Source organism: Rhinopithecus roxellana, chromosome 8 (genome assembly GCF_007565055.1).
Source record: "Rhinopithecus roxellana isolate Shanxi Qingling chromosome 8, ASM756505v1, whole genome shotgun sequence".
NCBI lineage: Eukaryota > Metazoa > Chordata > Mammalia > Primates > Cercopithecidae > Rhinopithecus > Rhinopithecus roxellana.
Window position 1 is genome coordinate 36,147,356 of NC_044556.1, and position 19,597 is coordinate 36,166,952.

The window sequence follows — 19,597 nt, forward strand, 5'->3', positions numbered from 1 at the left end:
AGAAGTGGAAATGCTGGGTCATGTGAGAAGTATATACTTAACATTTTAAGAAACCACCAAACTGTTTTCCATTTTCCATGCCCATCAACAGTGTAGAAGAGTTGTAGTTCCTCCATCACCTTGCCAACACTTGGTATCATCAGTCTTTTTAGTTTTGTTCTAACAGATATATTAGAAATGTAGTAATGTAAATCTTCCAACACTATTCTTTTTAAATTTGTTTTGAATATTCTACATCCTTCGTATTACATACATATATTTGAGAATTAGCTCATCAATCTCTACCAAAAACAAAAGTCTGCTGGAATTTTGAGTGGATTACATTGAATATATAGATACATTTGGAGAAAACTAACATTTTAACAATATTGAGTCTTCCAGATCAGGAAAATGAAAAGTTATTCCATTTATTTAGGCCTTTAATTTCTCTTAGCAATGTTTTATAGCTTTCCATATATGGGTCTTACACTTTCTATGTCACATTCCTAAGAATTTTATTATTTGTTGCTATTATGAATAAATTTGTTTTCTTAATTTTATTTTTGAATTACTCATTGTTGGTATATAGAAATACAACTGATTTTTGTATACTGATCTTGTATTTGAAGACCTTGCCACATTCGTTACTGTAATTTTTTATATGAATTATTAGGATTTTCTAAACATGGGATTATGTTGTCATGAATAAAGGCAGTTTTCATATTCCTTTCCATCTCAGTGCCTTTCATCTCTTTTCCTTTGCTTATTACATTGGTTAGGACTTCCAGGACAATGTAAAATAAAAATTGTAAGAGCAGATATCCTTGCTTTTTTCCTGATTTTAGGGGAAAACATTCAGTCTTTAACCATTAAGTGTGAAGTTTGTAGCAGGCTTTTCCTAGACAATCTTTAATAAGTTGAAGAAGTTCCCTTCTATTCCTAGTTTATCATTAATGGGCATTGAATTTTTTTTTTCTTTTTTTTTGAGATGGAATCTCGCTCTGTCACCCAGGCTGGAGTGCAGTGGCGCCATCTCGGCTCACTGCAAGCTCCGCCTCCCGGGTTCAGGCCATTCTCCTGCCTCAGCCTCCCGAATAGCTGGGACTACAGGCACCCACCACCATACCCGGCTAATTTTTTGTATTTTTAGTAGAGACGGGGTTTCACCATGTTAGCCAGGATGGTCTCGATCTCCTGACCTCGTGATCCACCCGCCTCGGCTTCCCAAAGTGTTGGGATTACAGGCGTGAGCCATCGCACCCGGCCGGCATTGAATTTTGTTAAATGCTCTTTCTGTATTTACTGAGAAGATCATAGGTGATTGTCCTTTATCCTATTAATATGGTATATTACATTACTTTGTTTTCAGATTAATGCATTCCTGGGATAACTCCCACTTGGTCACAGTAGATAAGCCATTTTATGTGTTCTTGGTTTTGTTAATATCTTATTAAAGATTTTCACACATACATTCATAATGAATGTTCTTATGATGCCTTTGTCTGGCTTAGGTTTCAGGGTAATACTAGTCTCATAGAATAAGCTGAGAAGTATATTTCCTTCTCTATTTTCTGAAAAGGTTTGTGTAGAATGAGTATATTTGTTCTTGACATAATTAACTGCTACTCACGTTTCAGATCTCATTTTAAGAATCAATTCCTTAGCAAAAGCTTATCTGAGACCTTCTTAAATAGGTTCTTTTTTTCTTTTTTCCTGAGATGGAGTCTCGCTCTTGTTGCCCAGGCTGGAGTGCAATGCATGATCTCAGCTCACTGCAACCTCTGCCTCCCATGCTCAAGCGACTCTCCTGCCTCAGCCTCCTGAGTAGGTGGGACTACAGGCACCATGCCACCACGCCCAGCTAATGTTTGTATTTTTAGCAGATAAGGGGTTTCACCATGTTGCCCAGGCTAGTCTTGAACTCCTGAGCTCATGCAATCTGCCTGCCTCGGCCTCCCTGCTAGGATTACAGGCATGAGCCACCATGCCCAGTCTTTTTTTTTTTTTAGAGGCAGGGTCTCTGTCATCTTGACCTCCAGGCTTAAGCAATCCCCTCACCTCAGACTCCTGAGTAGCTGGGACCACAAGCAGATGCCATCATGGTCAGTTAATTTTTATTTTCTGTAGAGAGAGAGTCTCCCTGTGTTGCCCAGGCTAGTGTCAAACTCCTGGCCTCAAACGATCCTCCTACTTTGGCCTCCCAAACTGCTAGGATTACAGGTATGAGCCACCATGCCCAGCAACTAGGCTCATTTATTTCCCTTATTATAAGTGTAGTAGCTTATAAATAGTCCTCTTCTCAGTATTTGCCTCAAAGTAATTTGCACTTATTAGAAGGATTCTTTTTATTATTCTCACCCACTTTGTCATAAATTCCATGAAAATAAAAATGGTTGGGCAGAGTGTCTCACACCTATAATCCCAGCACTTTGGGAGGCCAAGGTGGAAGCGTTGCTTGAGCTCAGGAATTCGAGACCAGCCTGGACAACATGACAAGACCTTGTCTCTACAAAAAATTTAAAAATTATCCAAGCCTGTTGGTGCATGCCTGTGGTCCCAGTTACTCAGGAGGCTAAGGTGGGAGAATCACTTGAGCCCAGGAGGTTGAGGCTGCAGTGGAGCGTGTGCATGCCACTGCACTCCAACCTGGGCAACAGGGCCAGACCCTGTCTCAGAAAATAAAAAAATGATTGAATGTTTGTACTCACCATTATGTAGGCATAGCTAGTGTCTGACACATGGTAGGTAAGCAGTCAACAAATATTTGTTAAATAAATATGTAATGGATGCTTTCGTTTTATTTTTGGTATTTCTTTCCCTGTTTTACTTTGGTTGATTACTATTTTCTTTCTCTAGATTATTCAATATTAATATTATTCATTGTAAATCTTCCTTCCTAGTCAAACTAGACATTTTTTAATATAGACATTAAGAATAAGAAGTACAACTCTGGAAATATTCCATAATTTCATAATTTTATTATAATGTCTGTATTTTTATTTGTCTTTCAAAAACACACATATGATGTGACTCCTCTACTCAAAAACCATTAAAACCTTTCAATTTTCTACAGAATAGTATCTAAAGTTCTTAGTAAAGCAGTCAAGTAATCTCCAAATAGATTTATAGCCTATCACTCCATCTACGTACCTTATTCTCCAATCACATTGGGCTACTTACTTGCTGTTACTTTAAACAAGTCTTATACTTCTGTTTGTTAGTACTTTTCCTCTTGTGCTCAGCACCCAACAAAATGCCTTAAACATTGTAGTTCAATAAACACTTATGGAAAAGTTCATAATATTTTTCATGATCCAAGTCAAGATTTTTAAAATTTATGTCTTTTATAATTCTGAATTATACTTTTACATATATAATTTTTAATTATATAACAGTACTGTGATATGATGTCAATATTTTAATTTTATTTTTTTTTTGCTTTTTTATTTGTTCTTTTTTGTTTGTTTTCAAAAAATTGTATTTGTGTCAATGTATTTTTAAATTTAGCATTAATTTTTTTGTATGCTATCCTTCAGTCATTTTTTAAGACTTAAGCATATTAAAAAGATATCTTGGCTTTTCTCCCATCACTATCAGACGGTGAAACCCATGAAGGCATCACATCTATCTTTTTCACTGTATTCTCAGCACCTAGTATAAGTGTGGCACATTAGTTGAGTAATTTTTTTTCCAGCTTTCTACTATCACACTGAAAGCTCAGTAAATGTTTATAGTTATTTTACATTTCATTCTTTCCACTGCTGCTAAATTCAGAAGCATACATTAAGGCATGATTAGGTAGTTTACCCTATGAGAAAACAATGAGTAAAAATATGCATGATGGATAGGGTCCAATTAACTATAGCAACAGACAGAGTTCTCAGTATGAATCAAGATGTTCTCAGAGTAGGAAACAAACACACTTCCTACCCTTAAGGCCTATGAACACACACAGGTTAACAAATAACTTTCATATGGTGCACTAAAAGGAAGGTATGTTTTAAATGGCATGGAAATAAGAGTGAAGGAAATCAGGCTGGGCGCAGTGGCTCACGCCTGTAATCCCAGCACTTTGGGAGGCCGAGGCAGGTGGATCACGAGGTCAGGAGATGGAGACGATCCTGGCCTACACAGTGAAACCCCATCTCTACTAAAAAAAAAAAAATACAAAAAATTAGCCAGGCATGGTGGCGGGTGCCTATAGTCCCAGCTACTCAGGAGGCTAAGACAGGAGTATGGTGTGAACTGAGGAGGTGGAGCTGGCAGTGAGCTGAGATCACACCACTGCACTCTAGCCAGGGTGACAGAGCGAGACTCTGTCTCAAAAAAAAAAAAGGAAAAAGAAGAGTGAAGGAAATCTTTAAATTGGCTAGGAGAAGGTTAGATCACAAGGCTAGAGATCACAAAACAAGATCAAACTCCACTTCTATGCTGTTTCCATTATACCATACTTACTATCAATGATGTTTAGCAGCTCACAAAAAAATAACGGGACAGGACTTAGACAATTACAAAATAAAATCTGGGGACTTATTCATCCTAACCCCATCTCCCATTAATATAAATAATCAAGGTCTATACCAAATTGTGAAAAGTTAGTCGGTAACTTGTCATTCAAGTAGCTTTCTACTTGATTGGTCTATTTAACACAACAGATAATATTAAGTTGTATTCACCCAGTTTTTTTTAAAGTATTAATGAAGGTCTGCAGCAAGACTTTTTAAAAGATAATCCAAAAACAAGAATCAGCTGGCATTGATCAGTACTTTCCAAGGAAGTGAGGCCCTGAATCCGTAAGATTTAAGTATTAAAGTTGCAGACAGTTACATTCTTTTGAGGACCAAGGATAGTTCTTTAGGCTTTTCCACATCTCAAGACTATCCAATTACATTTCGTTACCAAGCAACCATTCCATGACGAATTTGTACCAGCATCCCCAAATGGCTTAACCCCACAACTCTGACTTTGGAATATTAGAAGATGATTTAACCCTCTCCTCCCCTATTATAAGTTAATAAACTGGCATTCTGAATTATATATCAGTTTTTGGTCACTTGGTTAGTATAAAATAAGAATCCTCTCAGTTCTAAGAGCTGTGTAGAAAAAAGTTTAAGAACCTGAAAAACTTAAAACCATAGTCTAGCCCAGGCGCGGTGGCTCATGCCTGTAATCCCAGCACTTTGGGAGGCGGAGGCGGGCAGATCACAAGGTCAGGAGATCGAGACCATCTTGGCTAACACGGTGAATGAAACCCCATCTCTACTAAAAATACAAAAAAAAAAAAAAACTTAGCCAGGTGTGGTGGTGGGCGCCTGTAGTCCCAGCGACTCAGGAGGTTGAGGCAGGAGAATGGCATGAACCCGGGAGGCGGAGCTTGCAGTGAACCAAGATCATGCCACTGCACTCCAGCCTGGGCGACAAAGTGAGATTCCATCTCAAAAACATAACAAAACAAACAAACAAAAACCCATACTCTAAGCTAGTGATTGAATAAAATGGGGGACCATACGCTGGATTCAGGCCACAAATGGCTTGTATTTGGCTTGCAGAGGAGGAGGAGGAAGAAAAGGAAGAGTCTCTTAAAAATCTGACATAAAATGCACAATATATTTCATATAAAAATGTGTATTTCCAGCTTCTCTTGAAAAATCTGAAACTCTGGCAATATTTGGACCTGCACTGCCATGTAGTAAAAACTGGCCAGAGCTAAGTAACCCAGCCCTATTTACATGGTACATTTGCTCTCTAATTCATCACAGACCAACTCACCCCTTTCTGTTTTCCTGATAGTGAGGCCAAAAATCAAGTGTCACTTCTCAGTATGCTTGCATTGTTTTTCTTATAACCTTCAAAGATTAAAGAATGCCATACTGGTAGTTAAGTGAGAGTTTACCAGGTAAGTACAATTCCGCAGTGAAACATAGGCAGAATCAAAGAAACCAATTTACCTTAATCTGAGTCTGTTCGATTGACTTTTCCCATATCTGCTGATCGTAGGCTCCAATCTGAAAGAGGGAGTAGTGTATTTAAACGATGCAAAGGAAATCCTTACCTAAGTCAAGCCTCACAAAAGTCATGAGCCTATTAAGTATCAATATGCTATGTGGAAAATGTTTGTGCTACTCAGGAGTTAGAATAAATTAATACTTCCAAGGACTGTTTCTTTCAAATATCTAAAATAGCTGGACCTAAAAGTAAGTTCAAAAGCAATGCCCAAAATATTTCAAATTAAATATTACCTTAAAAGATATTTCCACTTCTCGGACGGGCATGGTGGCTAACGCCTGTAATTCTAACACTTTGGGAGGTGGAGGTGGGTGGATCACCTGAGGTCAGCAGTTCGAGACCAGCCTGAACAACACGGTGAAACCCCGTCTCTACTAAAAGTACAAAAAATTAGCCAGGCGTGGTGGTGGGCGCCTGTGATCCCAGCTACCCTGGAGGCTGAGGCAGGAGAACAGCTTGAGCCCGGGAGGCGGATGTTGCAGTGAGTCGAGGTCGCGCCATTGCCCTCCAGCCTGGGCAACAAGAGCGAAACCCCATCTCAAAAAAAAAAAAATAATAAACCACTTATTAAGGAAAACAGCAATAGAAAAACTAGAGGAATAAAAGATAAGGAACAGCTCGATAAGACTGTTAATAGTATCAATCTGAGCTGTGCAGATGAAGGTTTCATGTCTTTTTTGTTTTTAAGCAGTTTGATTAGAAGCAAACTTTCAAAGCATTGCGGTGGCATTGTGTACGCAGCCTGGAGACGGGAGGTGGCCTATAAACCTTATTCCAGGACCTGGAACCGGGTTTAAAAAACATAATGACCTTGTACATCTTTTTTTTTTTCTTTTTTTTTTTCCATTTATGTTGAAGTATACATGAACACCTGGCACTACCAAACTCAGGGGAAAGTAACATATTATTTGTGAGAGCTTTTTGCAGGAAGAATGCGTTACAAATAAAAAAAATATATATTGGTATTACCTTCTTTTGGTACCACGATATAGCATCTCTCTCATTTGAGGCCATCTGTGTCTCCAGTCAGAGAATGGGATTTCACTGAAAATGAAGGAAAACCAGTAGGTGAGTCCAGCTGCTGAAGGTTACTCTCCCAATTTGGGTAGGACTCGAAAACCGCTTCTCTCAGCCTCTCCATGAGCTGCTCTTTCTCCAGCTGTTTGCCAGGGAAAACACAACAAACAAACACACAAAAACTGGCGCAGTGGCGACCGGAGAAGCCTCTGCAATATTTCGGGCGAGCGTGTTCGTGGGTGCGGGGGAGGGGCAGGGGTGGCCGCTGGAGTCGCCCGGCACCCGCCTCCTTCGCTCCCTGGCGTCCGGCTCTCACCTAGTGCCCGTTGCCCCGCGGGCCGGCGCCTGGGACCTTCGTCCTCAGTGCCAGGGGTCCCACCGTAAGGCCGGGGGCGAGGCGGCGGGCAGGGCAGGCCGCATCTTCCCACCTAGGCGCAGACGCCGGCAAGGCCGTTACCATGGAGACCGCGGAGTCCGCCCCAGCCTCGGAGGCAGCCGGCCGCCCAGCGCCCTGAGGGCGGCAAATCGATCGCCGGTCCGAGCCCGCCTAGAGGGTCACGGACTGACCAGAAAATAAGCAGAGAATGGACTGGAAAATGAGGGGGATTAAAAGTAAAGGAGGTCTTCGCTAGGTCGCCAGTCGCCACGGCGACAGCAAAAGGCTTTGTGCCCCGCTGGAAAAGACAGGTGCAAAGGCCCGGGACCCCGAGAGCCCGGGAGCCCGGGAGTTCGAGAGCGGCCGCGGCGGCGGCGGCGCTAGTCTTTTCCGGTCCCGGCCGGGCGGCAGTGACTCAGCCGTCTCAGAGCTGGGCTAGAGCCGTTCAGCCGACCACCGGGCAGCAGCCTTCAGCTTCCGCTTTCCGGCTTTTGCCGCCGAGGTGGCTCCGCCCCTGGCCCGGGCCTTCCCGCCCCGCCTAGGTCCAGGCTCCGGGTCCAAGGGCCTGGGGAGCCGCGCGGCGATCGATGGCCAAGAGCAGCTCCTTCAGATCACCCTTCAGCCCTCCGCTTAAAAGTCACTTCCTCACAAACGACTCTCCCATCCAGCGGTCTAAAAGAGGTCGGTCCTGATACTCTAGTAGCTCCCGGCTCATGTCTTTGTGGCACTCATCTTCGTGTTTCATGGCTTAATCTCTGTTCCCCAGTGGGCTGTGGGCTCCGCGAGGTCAGAGACTGGGGCCTGGCACGAGCATGACACTTAGGTTCCCAAAGTTTGTTGAGTGAACGAATGAATGTTTATGTTAATTTACGCTGCCCTGGGAGGAAGGGCCAGGCTGCGGCTTAGTGACTCCCTTCCTCTCCCGCCCCTCAGCAGCTCTGGGTCTGGAGCTTTCTGGTGCTCAAAGGTAGGGGAAAAAGAGGGACAAGGATTGGGCAGTCACAGCTTTTTCCAGAATAGGGTAAAGTTAGGTGGCGGCAGGAACACGTTAATTAGGGCCGATAGAGGTCAGGAGAAAGGAAAGAAAGGTTGAGCCCTAAAGTGAATATTTAAGGATACATTAAAAGGATTTTTAAGCTGCTTTCTTTTTTTTTTTTTTTTTTTTTGGCCATTAATGGAACACTGTCCCCTTACAGTCATTCTCCCCACCTTATTTGAAGCTGTGTTCTTGCTGGCCCACAGCGTGTAGCATCTGGGTCAGAGAGAGCTAATGACAGATGATAGCTTCCACTTAAGAAAGCCTAAAAGGTGCGGTTTTACAGACATTACTTCTTATCATCTATTGAGTGGGTACCAGGTGGAAGTTATCCCATTTCACGGATGAGGAAAATCGACTAAACTAAAATAACTCCCACAGGACTAAGTTTTACAAATTATTTCACCCAGACTGGGCGCAGTGGCTCACGCCTGCAATCCGGGCGCTTTGGGAGGCCAAGGCGGAAATGTCGCTTGAGCTCAGGAATTTGAGACCAGCCTTAGCAACATGGCCAGACCCCATCTCTTGAAAAAAAAAAAAAAAAAAATTAGCCGGAGATGGTGGCGCGCACCTGTAGTCCCACCTACTTCGAAGACTGAGGCGGGAGGATTCGTCTGAGCACAAGAGTTCGAGGCTGTAGTGAGCTATGATTGCACCACTGCACTTCAGCCTAGGCAAGAGACTGTCTCAAATAAAGTAAAAATTATTTTATCCTTTTTATATTGCACACATTGGCAGTGGTTTCCTTCTGCTTTTGCTCCTTGACAGCTTTTCCTTTCCTTAGCGCTAAACATTACAATTCTGTTGGGCTTCAAGACAAATGACCAACTTGAAAAAAAAGAAAGATAAATGACAAGTGAAAAACATCCAATTTTGCACACGTAAATATTTAACCTCAATTACATTAATAGCAAAAGTACTTTACTTCATTGTTTGGCACACAGAAGATTTTAGGGGGAGTGTGTGGAGGAACTAAATCAGGTAAGTAGTATTAGAGGATAGTGGTTAAGTAACAAACCATTTTTCAGGTGCCCTGTTGGAAACTATTCAGTGCTTCCTAAGGCTACCAGAGAACAAGGTATGAATCCTTGCTCCCAACCAATAATCTGTGATCTTAGGCAAATTATTCAACTAACAAGCCTGTTTTCTCGCCTGTATTACGGAGATAGTTGCCTTCTTAAGGATGTGAGGATTAAATGAGATACCCTCATATAAACTTCCTGGCCCATGGCAGTTACTCAAAAAATGTGAAGTCCCTTTCTTTTCCTTTCCTAATCAGAACCAAAGGCTATCAGTGCTTAGGAAAGGTACCTCAATTAAAGGTAAGTTCACACAAAAACTGAGGAGGAAAGAAATCCATTTTGTGGTGTTGCATTAATACATCAATGACATAAAAGTCTATACGCCATCTTCATTAATACTCAATGCACTTTCAAGAAAATCCACATCACCAGAATACAAATTTAAGACTGTCCTTTTAAGTAGATACACACTAATTTAAGCAATTAAGAGGCATTAACTATAACAAATGCCAAGTGATTTTTTTCTTCTTCCCCCAAACTAATTGCATCTCAATATGGATGGAATTTTCCCCAGACATCTTTAGAAAGAAAAGTCGTAAGATTTTCTAAAAAATTTTTTTGAAGTAGTAGGGGATAAAGTAGGTGAAGGATTCGTCCTCTAAAAATAAGTTCCAGGTATTTAGAACTCGCATATGCTATGCATTTTGTGATGAAACACCAGTAAAGGACAAATCAGACTTTGTTTATTAAAAAAATACTTTACAGGAAAAAAAAAAAAAACTATGCATTCCATTGTCCTATTTTACAAAGAAATAGCTTAACAATTTAACACACTTAGACAGCTACAAAAAAGCACTGTGTTAAAAGGATTATTCACACAAATTTAGATTTAAGACTATTCATTAAAAACCTTTTTAAAACACTTGTTAATGTCAATAAACAAACTAAGGCCACACAACGCAAATAGTCCGCCAGGCAAATATACATTTCATCTATATGCAAAGACCTCTTAGATAAATAAAAGCCACAGGAAAAAAAGTCTTAGCTGCCAATCAAAATGGAGTTTAGTCACAGAAAACACTATTACATGAAAATTTACAACATGTGATAGTAGTACATAAGTATTTCTTCAGAGAGAATTGAAAAGTGCTATATTTTAAGAGACAGTGGTCTCAACTACATGCACAAGTGGATCCTAAAAAATGTATGAAGAAAATGGAAGGCCATAATATTTATGGAGAGATACTTGCTTTTAAAGTAACAAACTTTCAAGACAAGGATAGGTCCCTTACGTGCTAAAGAAAAACATTTGTACTGTGCATTTCCTCTACTTGCATGGCCAATAAATACAGCTACAACCTGTTTGAAAAACAAAACAGCACAGATGTGAACCTCTGGCATGTGCTAGTGAAAGGTTCTTTTTTAAAAACCTGTAGCAATGATAAAAGATTAGAAAGATACAAAATTATCCTAAAGGCATAAATGCAAATAAATTTTTTATGGCAAATACAGATGAAAATATAATGGGCTAATATTAATGATTAAGAATATATTCACTAAGGGTTTTCATGGATTTGGGAGTCTTGTTCCTATATTAGCTTTCATTCTAGACAATATTTATATAAGGAAAGGCAATAAGCAAGTTTTTTCCAGTCATTAAGTGTGACTTTTATGCCTAGTAAGACTGATGCAAGACATGTTTTCCCAAAGTTTAGTAAAGAACTTTAATAAGCTCCTTTTTCCCCCCATAAGAGCTTGTAATATCAGTCAACTGGTATTCCAACTGTCTCTTAGGGGAAAGGGCACTTTTCAAAAGTCTTTCACTAAAAAATAATAAAAGTACCAGTTAAACAAATTCTAAGTACTGAATAAGCAAATTAAAAGTACAAGTAAACCTAGGAATCAATTTTTAGAGTTAAAACTTTGGAGGAGGGAACATACTATGTAGGTTTTTATTATTATTGCTTTATGAATTTGGGTTACCGCTTTGAATCATCCTACTCCTAGCATATCTTGGTATCGAGAATTACTTCTGGGGCAAGAGGAAGACTTTTATCCTTTTTAATGGGTACCATGAAATTATTCTACTTTACTAAGTTAGGAATACTCATTTATTGGGTCCTTTCCATAAGCACATTTAAAAACCATCCCTCTGCTCCACAAAATATTAAAACTTATAGCCACATTGTGCAAGTAATCTCAAGAGCTGGCACAACGGATAATATACCAAAAAGGAAGATCAGCTTAAATTTCAGTTACAACTTCACTCCCATTACTACTTTAACAAATCAGAAGACGCCAGATTGCTCCATGCCTCACTCCACCAAACCAAATAATTTAATGATTTAGAAAAATTGCAATCATTTGTATCACTAAACTAGGATACAGCTTTGAAACCAGTAAAAAACGCAAAACTTTGCTTTTATATTCATCAGTCTTTAAAGCATGCTATTAAAATCTAATACTCACATAGGACATTCAGTTTTCAGATACATTACTAGCTAAATGTTTCTCTCCATTCTATTGCAATTCTAACATACAAGGAATTTATTAGTACATGATTTTAAACATTTTTATTGTACTCTTAATATGTTTATATTGGAGGTGAGGGTAGAATGTTTTATAAAAGGAAAATGGGGATTTGCTTTTGATTGTAGGTCTTTGCAGATCCGCTGGTTCCTGAGTGATAATACACAGTGCTGGCTGTCAGGAGACAGTCTCCTTGTTTATTAGCAATGACCAGCTTCGATGACAGATGGCATCTGCTGGATGGCAAGTGGGAGATAGGGAAATCGGATCTTGGAAGACAAGAAAAAATTAAAAAAAAATTTTTTTTGCTTTAACAGCCTTCTCTTCATGATTATTTTTAAAAGCAAATGTTGCCTGAGAAGAATTTTACTTTGCACAGCCTGGTAAAGCTCTTCTGGACAGAAAAATAAAAACAAGAAGTAACCCAAACCCACACACTTTGTGATTAAACCCCTCCCCAACAAAACAACAAAAAAACACCCTCAAAGGCAGGTCCTGTTAAAAACTAGTATTGATAAACTGGAATTTACCCTAGAATTTACACCCAAGATTTAAAAACACCCCTGCAATAATCACATTACCTTTCATACCATTCTAATTACCTTATTTACAAAGATAACTAAAGCCAACATCACTTCCAATTCATAAATGGTTTACATTGAAATGTATCCCTATTTGTCTTCATCCTTTGTAACAAATACATACATATACATATATATAAGGAATAATACAGATTCTAACTAATCACTGCAGTATTTGCTGATGGTTACTTTTCTATCTGTTTACACAGTGACCTCTATACTTTGCTAATATGCATTTAACTACACAACAATATTGCACAAAGTAATATTTATATAAGATTTAACCTATTTCAGAATATTTTAGAGAAAATTCGTATTTGATATTTCAAAAGATGCAGCTAAGTTTTCATGGTGACAGACATAATAAAGCAGCATCTTGGTTTTTTTTTTTTTCTGCCTATGTTAATGTAAATATTTCAAATCTTATCATCCAGGAAAAAAAAAATCTCCAAATTGCACTGTAACCAGGGAGATATAAGAATCTGGTCTTAGGTGTGGGGAGTACTCTTCCTTTAATAAACAAAAGGCCTATTGTATTATTAACTAAGATAAAGTATAATGTGAATCATGTTAACATTCTAAAATAACAGAAAGTTAGGACCATACTAGCAATGTGAACTGTGCCTGTTTGAAAAGAAAATTTAAATACTCAGGCACTAAGCATTAGCCTGAAACTCTAGGATGAAGTCTAGTGCTGTATTCTTTGTTAGAAAATAGCAACACAGAGTAATAGTAAATAAACCCAGGTATTCACGAGTTAAAACTGTGAATTGAAGTGTCTCAGTAGTAGATACTTATCATGAAGAGGTTGATGCCAAGTGACAAGAATAGTTTATCATAAGATTGATGCTCAAAATATGGCAGCCTCATCAGCAAGACTATTATTATTCTCTAAGTTTAATAGTTGTGATCAGTTTAGGAAGCAAAATTATCCCCACAAAATGTGAGGATGCCAGGAAGCAGAACAATAGAGTATCATGTCAACATTATCTCTTTTACCCAAAATATCTTCCATAGTTAGCATATATTCTAGAAGAGATTAATGAGCCATGGATAATGAATGACCAAGGACTATTCATCTTTAGATTTTTTTTTTAATTGAAATATCCACTGGGCTTTAAATAACAGATACAAAAAAAAGACAGTTTGGATCAGAAAGTGCTGTGCTTTCTCTTTTGTTAAGAAACCAGAGAGCCACTGAAATTTCCTTAGAAACTACTTGTTATTTGTGGTTAGAACTAAATAACTTACTTGCCCATGTACCAGAGGCAGGAATTCTTTCCTGCAACCTATGCCATTTTTACTGTAGAAATTGAACCTGTGCCATAAAGACACAAATACTAAACCATAAATCTGATTTATCCATAAAAACAGCAAATATGGCAAAAGACAAGGCAAGATAAAATTAAGGGAAGTGAATAATTTACCAAATAAGAATCTGTTATTCCAGAGAATTCTCATTTTGATTTGAAGAAGAGATTGAATTGTTACCTCACACCTTAAAACAGAAAGTAGCAGCAGACCCACTATTACATACTGTACTAACGGGATAAGATACAACTCTTAACTTTGCATAATCTGTGTAAAAAAGATATGCTTGACATTTGTGGAATGTCATTTCTCTTTATAGAATTATAGGCAAGATTTCTCCAATAAAACTTAACTTAAGCCAGTTATAAAACTATAACTTCACATCAAAATTTAAAAAAGTTAAAAAATGTGTTTGAATATGTACATATCACACAGAAGTGGTTGAATGTTCTTGCAGATTGTGTTGCTGGTCAGAGTCCAGTCTACTTTCCACTTTTAAAACTGGAATAGGCTGAGTCTTCTGATCTTGCTGTAGATTAAGTTCTGATGCAGGTGGGAAGGATGATGAAGCAGTTGTCAACAGCTGAATCTCTGTGCATGTTTCTTCAGATTCAGTTTTTATCCTCACACATTGGGAGTCAACTTCTAATTCTCGCTTTCCAGTTAAACCACAGTCCATGTTAGAATTGCTTTCTGTGTTTTGAGTGGCTTCCACAACAGGATGGTACTGTTTAAGCCTTATATGCCAGGCTAAGCTGCACACTGCCGAAACTGTTTTGAACTGATGAATGACATTTCTAGGGATGAAGTAGATGTCATTGTCGCAAAGCTGAATTCTAGCGTAACGAATGCCTTCCCGCCTCATTTGGTTTAGTTTAGCTTCATCTACCCATTGTACGCACTGAAGAAAGAAAAAAGTTACGTGAGACTTTAAAATATGTAATAATTTAGTCAAATGAAATATTATAATTAGCAAAGGAAAACAGTAGAAACGTGTTATAACAACAATCAAATTAAAATTAAGCAACACTAAATGATAGGTAACTTTCTAAAAATTTTTGTCATGCTTGGGAAATTCTTTTCCTCCTATTTTACTACCTCTTTAGTAACAAAGTACAGGTTAAAATCAGGATGGCCTAGAGAATCATTTAAGTATTTCAAAGTACAGCTAAGTACCAATATTCTTACCACACATAAAGGCAACATGTTTTCTTTTCTTTTAGTGTGTCTTTCAGCCTTCTGCAGTTGAGGGGACACAGTGCAATGGGGTTAACAAGTGAGACAGCTCATGGCCATAACTGAGCCACCTGGGACCTCTAACCATCCCAGGCCCACCTGGTATCCCAAAGATTGAAGTGATTTCAAGCATTCTGCTGGGGAAGCTCTGTTTAAATGATTCTCAGCACCACCCCCACCCCAGTCTTTAATGGTAATAAAATTAAACTCACTATCCCACATATCAGACTACAAGATAAAATTCAAAATAAAATGGGTATAGATATTTATTTCCAGTATCTCAAATGGTAATAAAAAATAAGTTTTTACCTGGGAAACTGGAGGTTCATGAAGATCTAACTGAAGTCTCTGTACAACATCAGTAAAATCCTCAGCATGAAAACAAATCACATCTTTGGTTATGCGAGGTTGGTCACTCCTAAGATTAACAAAATTAAGTTTTAGAGACAAACATCTCACAATGAAAAATGATGAAATTAAGTTTTAGAGACAAACTAACAAAATTAAGTTTTAGAGACAAACATCTCACAATGAAAAAATTTCAGTTCTTTTGTTCTTGGAAATGCTTCTACTAGCAGATAAATAGATGCATAGTTTCTAAGGACTAGGTATACAATTTTTTTTTAATTTGAAAAAAAACCTAAAACTTAAGCCATAAAAATCAGATTTGCTGTTGTAAAATTAAAACAAAAATGGCTAAAAAGAATAGTTTTATTCTAAACTAGTTGCATTTGTGGTCCTCTCACCACTTTGTATCTCTATGTCCTGAGCTTTGTTAAAAATGGGCCCCAACAGAATGTAAAATGGTTTAGCCACTATGGACAACAGTCTGGCAGTTTCTCAAAACATTACAAACAGAACTACCATATAATCCAGCAACTTCACTCCTGGGTGTATACCCAAAATAATTGAATGGATGGACATGAAGAGCTATGTATACACCCATGTTCACGCCAGCATTATTCACAAAAGCCAAAAGGTGGAAGCAACCCAAGCGCCCACTGATGGAAAAACTGATTAACAACATGTGGTATATACATTTGATGAATTATCATTCAGCCTAAAAAAGGAAGGAGATTCTGGCGCTTGCTACAACAGGGATGAACCTTGAGGACAATGCTAAGAGAAATAAGCCAGTCACAAAAAGATAAACACTGTATGATTCCATCTATATGAGATATGTAAAGTAGTCAAATTCATAGAAACAAAAAGTAGAATGATGGTTACCAGAGCCTGGGGGTGAGAATAAAAGAGAAATTGTTCAGTGAGTAGAGTTACAGCCTTGCAAGATGAAAAGGTTCTGAAGCTCTGTTTCATAACAATGTAATTATGCTTAACTCTACCATGTACATTTAAAAATGGTTAAGATGGCAAACTGTATGTGTATTTTACCACAATTTAAAAACTAGTCCTAAACCTTTTAAATAGAGTCCACATTGTCACATTGTCTTATACAATATTAACCAACCTTGCAGTTGAGTTCAATTAACTCACCATTCACCAAATTGTACAGCTTTCAAAACTCCAACAGCAGCCGTACTCTGCCAGTCAAACCCCTGACCTACATGATCAGCATGAGCTCTAGTCCTATCTTCAAAGAGGACTTCGCGGGGTTCACTGGTCCGAGGTAGGTACTGGAGATTTTTTATTTCATTCATTGATCTAGAGTTGATTTGGTTGTTAAAGGGTAAGCAAGGAAGAAAGAGACCAAAAAAAGAAAAAAATTAATTAATACCAGTAAGACAAAAAAGTCTGCTAAAATACCAGATTTAAATAACATGAGGACTGAGAAGGGTTCAATGATTATAATCATTAGCATTTAACACACTATATTATAATGCTTAATGTAATTACCTTCCTCTCCCTGTGTGCCATAATAAAGCTGAAAATATTATCTTAGATTAGGCTCAAATGTAGTGCTTCTGTCTAGCAACAGAAAATAAAAGTCAAAGTTTAAGGCTCCTTTACCCTCAATCATCTTATTTCCAACTCTCAAAATATGCTACTAGTGAGGCTGCCCTCATACAGTTAACAAAAATTCTGGACGGAAATATAGCTATAATTAAGTGTTAATCAGGCTGCACTTAGACCCACTTTCTTATAACTACAAGTCAGGTAACACTAGATACTGACCATCTGCATCCCCATTGTTCCTACAGATAGAATTTCTTGAAGTGGGAAACCTTTTTGTAAAAAAAAAAAAAAAAAAAAAATATATATATATATACATATATATATAATATACACACACACATATATATATACTTTTTTAAAAAAAAGAATTCTAATATTAGCATCATAAGGCTTTTGTTTAAGACAGAATCTCCCATGCTAAGAATGGCTTAAGCAGATCCTGAATTCTGGCCAAACAGCTGCTGCCAACCAATTTAAAGACCCCCACAGAAAAACCTAATCAGCATGAGAATAGTTTATTCATCTCTTTGTCCATGACTTCACTTTGTACTCTCAGACCAATGAACATCTCCACACATCAGCCCATTCCAAAACCTCTAAAAACCCTAACCCCCAAACTCCTCAGGGAGACAGATTTGAGATTTCCTCCCATCTCCTCTTTTAGTGGCCCTGCAATTAAACTTCTTTCTCTGTTGCAATCTGGTGTTTTGGTGTACTGACTTGCCATGTGCATCAAGCAATGAACCTATTATAGTTAGACTAGAGTTCTGATTCAAGATTGCAAACTAGGCATCCATGTTATCTCCTTCTACATTAAAATGAAAGTAAGTCTTCAAACTAATAATAGGGGAAGTGGGGATTAGATGGGAGAATGGATTACAGATGAAACAGAATAAGCCATGAGTTGACAGCTGTTGATTGTATATTAAACACACAGCAGTTTATTATATTATTTTCTGCTTTTTTATGTGCTCAAGAATTTCTAAGTATAATAATCTAAAGATGATAGTGAATAAGTGATGAAGAAAATGAATTAATGAATGAGCAATATCAGCAAACTTTTACAAGATGGAAAATGATCATAGTACCTGAGACTAATAAAACTGAGCAGAGAAAGCCACAAGCATAGAATACATAAAAAGAGATCAGCAGGCAAAAGGCAGGAGACCTGCCCAACAGACCTTGGAAAAGCCTGAGTCCAAAAAGAAGCCAGGCATAATAATGATGAACAGAAATGAAGTAAGGCTGAGAAAAGGGGAATTAAAGTGAAATTCTGCAAATAAACAAGTCATCCCTGCAGGAAAAAATGTAGACAGGCATTTTGCCCCACATGGAGTAGACTATGGCTACCCACCCAGCATCCATTCCTCCCCTTTAATTCCCTGACAGAACCCTGATTTTCATTAGGCATCTCATCCTGCCCTGTATGTGACCTCATTCACAAGCTCCAGAGTTAATTTCTGATGAGTCCTGGTAAATTATGGTAGGCTCATTTCCCCTGACAGTGACTGATTTAGGAATAGACATGAACAGATTCTGTCTAATAGTATGAAAGGAAATATGCTGAAGAGACTTCTGGGAAGTTTCCTAGTTCCTAAGAAAGTACAAGAAAAGATACTATCTTCTTCTATTAGATATAGCCAGATCCAGATGTGATGTCTAGAACTGCCTCAGCCATCTAGCAACTATAAAGGGAGCTAATGCAAGTGCAAAGCCTAGGCCAAGAGAATGTTAGAACAGAGAAAAGGAAAGAATCTGGTCCGCTGATGACAGCATTGACACACTGACCATATGGTGTCTAGAACCAACCTCTCTGGACTTCTCGATATACAAGACAGACATTTTATTTTATAAACAAGTTTGAATCAAAATTTTTGTTGCTTATAGCGAAAAACATCCTGATAAACTTTCAGCCAGAAAAACTGCACATTCTCTAAACACATGGAAATTGCCACAAAAATAGAACATAATCCTCTGATATTTGGGCATATCATTTAGTGTCCATTTCTATGCCTGTTCACTCTAAGTTGACAACTGACAATTGTCTACCTGTTGACAAGACTCACCAAAATATAAATAGAACTCACAATGAACCCAATGCTTTATTTTAAAATATGAATGGGTCAACCAAGAATCACCAGCTATCTGAAGACAGCAACCTGACAGAGAAAAACCAAAATGAACAATGCTAAAATTTTAAATACCAAAGAAAGGTTAGAAGACAAATGTCCAGTAAATGTCTCAGAATCAAAAGCAAAAAGATAAGAGGAAATATGAGGACAATCAAACCAGGAGATCTATTATTCAACCAATAGTAGTTTCAGAAAGAAATAAGAGAAAATAAAGAAGAAACTGCCAAAGCAATTAGGTAAGAAAAATTATCAGAAAGGAAAGGAGACATGAATCTTTCAATTTAAGGTGACTACTAAACAACAAAAAGTATAATTAAAAAATAAGAATGAAAGACTCAAGACGTAACACTGTGAAATTTCAGACTGCTGATGATAGACAATGCTATAAAGCTTGCAGACAAGAAAAAAATAGGCTACCTACAAAAGAATAAAAATTACACTAGCATTAGGACTTCTCA

At 38.1% G+C, this 19,597-nt stretch overlaps 2 protein-coding genes across 8 annotated transcripts in view; both read right to left on the bottom strand.

Moving 5' to 3' along the window:
- PHTF1 (putative homeodomain transcription factor 1) overlaps nucleotides 1-8,208 on the bottom strand; it is a 61,930-nt gene extending 53,722 nt beyond the window's left edge. For 2 of the 7 annotated variants that reach the window (XM_010371985.2, XM_030935112.1), the window contains exons 1-3: nucleotides 7,319-7,857; nucleotides 6,955-7,029; nucleotides 5,928-5,984 (exon numbers count right to left, since the gene is read on the bottom strand). In XM_010371985.2, coding sequence (XP_010370287.1) covers nucleotides 5,928-5,984; nucleotides 6,955-6,999 — 102 coding nt within the window. In that variant the 5' untranslated portion in view covers nucleotides 7,000-7,029; nucleotides 7,319-7,857. Of the gene's footprint in view, nucleotides 1-5,927; nucleotides 5,985-6,954; nucleotides 7,883-8,027 lie in introns of those variants that run through there. The other 5 variants (XM_030935111.1, XM_030935114.1, XM_030935110.1 and 2 more) reach the window with 4 other exon arrangements.
- Nucleotides 8,209-10,157: 1,949 nt separating this feature from the next.
- RSBN1 (round spermatid basic protein 1) overlaps nucleotides 10,158-19,597 on the bottom strand; it is a 51,312-nt gene continuing 41,872 nt past the window's right edge. The window contains exons 5-7 of the mRNA XM_010371984.2: nucleotides 16,588-16,755; nucleotides 15,403-15,511; nucleotides 10,158-14,758 (exon numbers count right to left, since the gene is read on the bottom strand). Coding sequence (XP_010370286.1) covers nucleotides 14,285-14,758; nucleotides 15,403-15,511; nucleotides 16,588-16,755 — 751 coding nt within the window. The 3' untranslated portion in view covers nucleotides 10,158-14,284. The remainder of the gene's footprint in view (nucleotides 14,759-15,402; nucleotides 15,512-16,587; nucleotides 16,756-19,597) is intronic.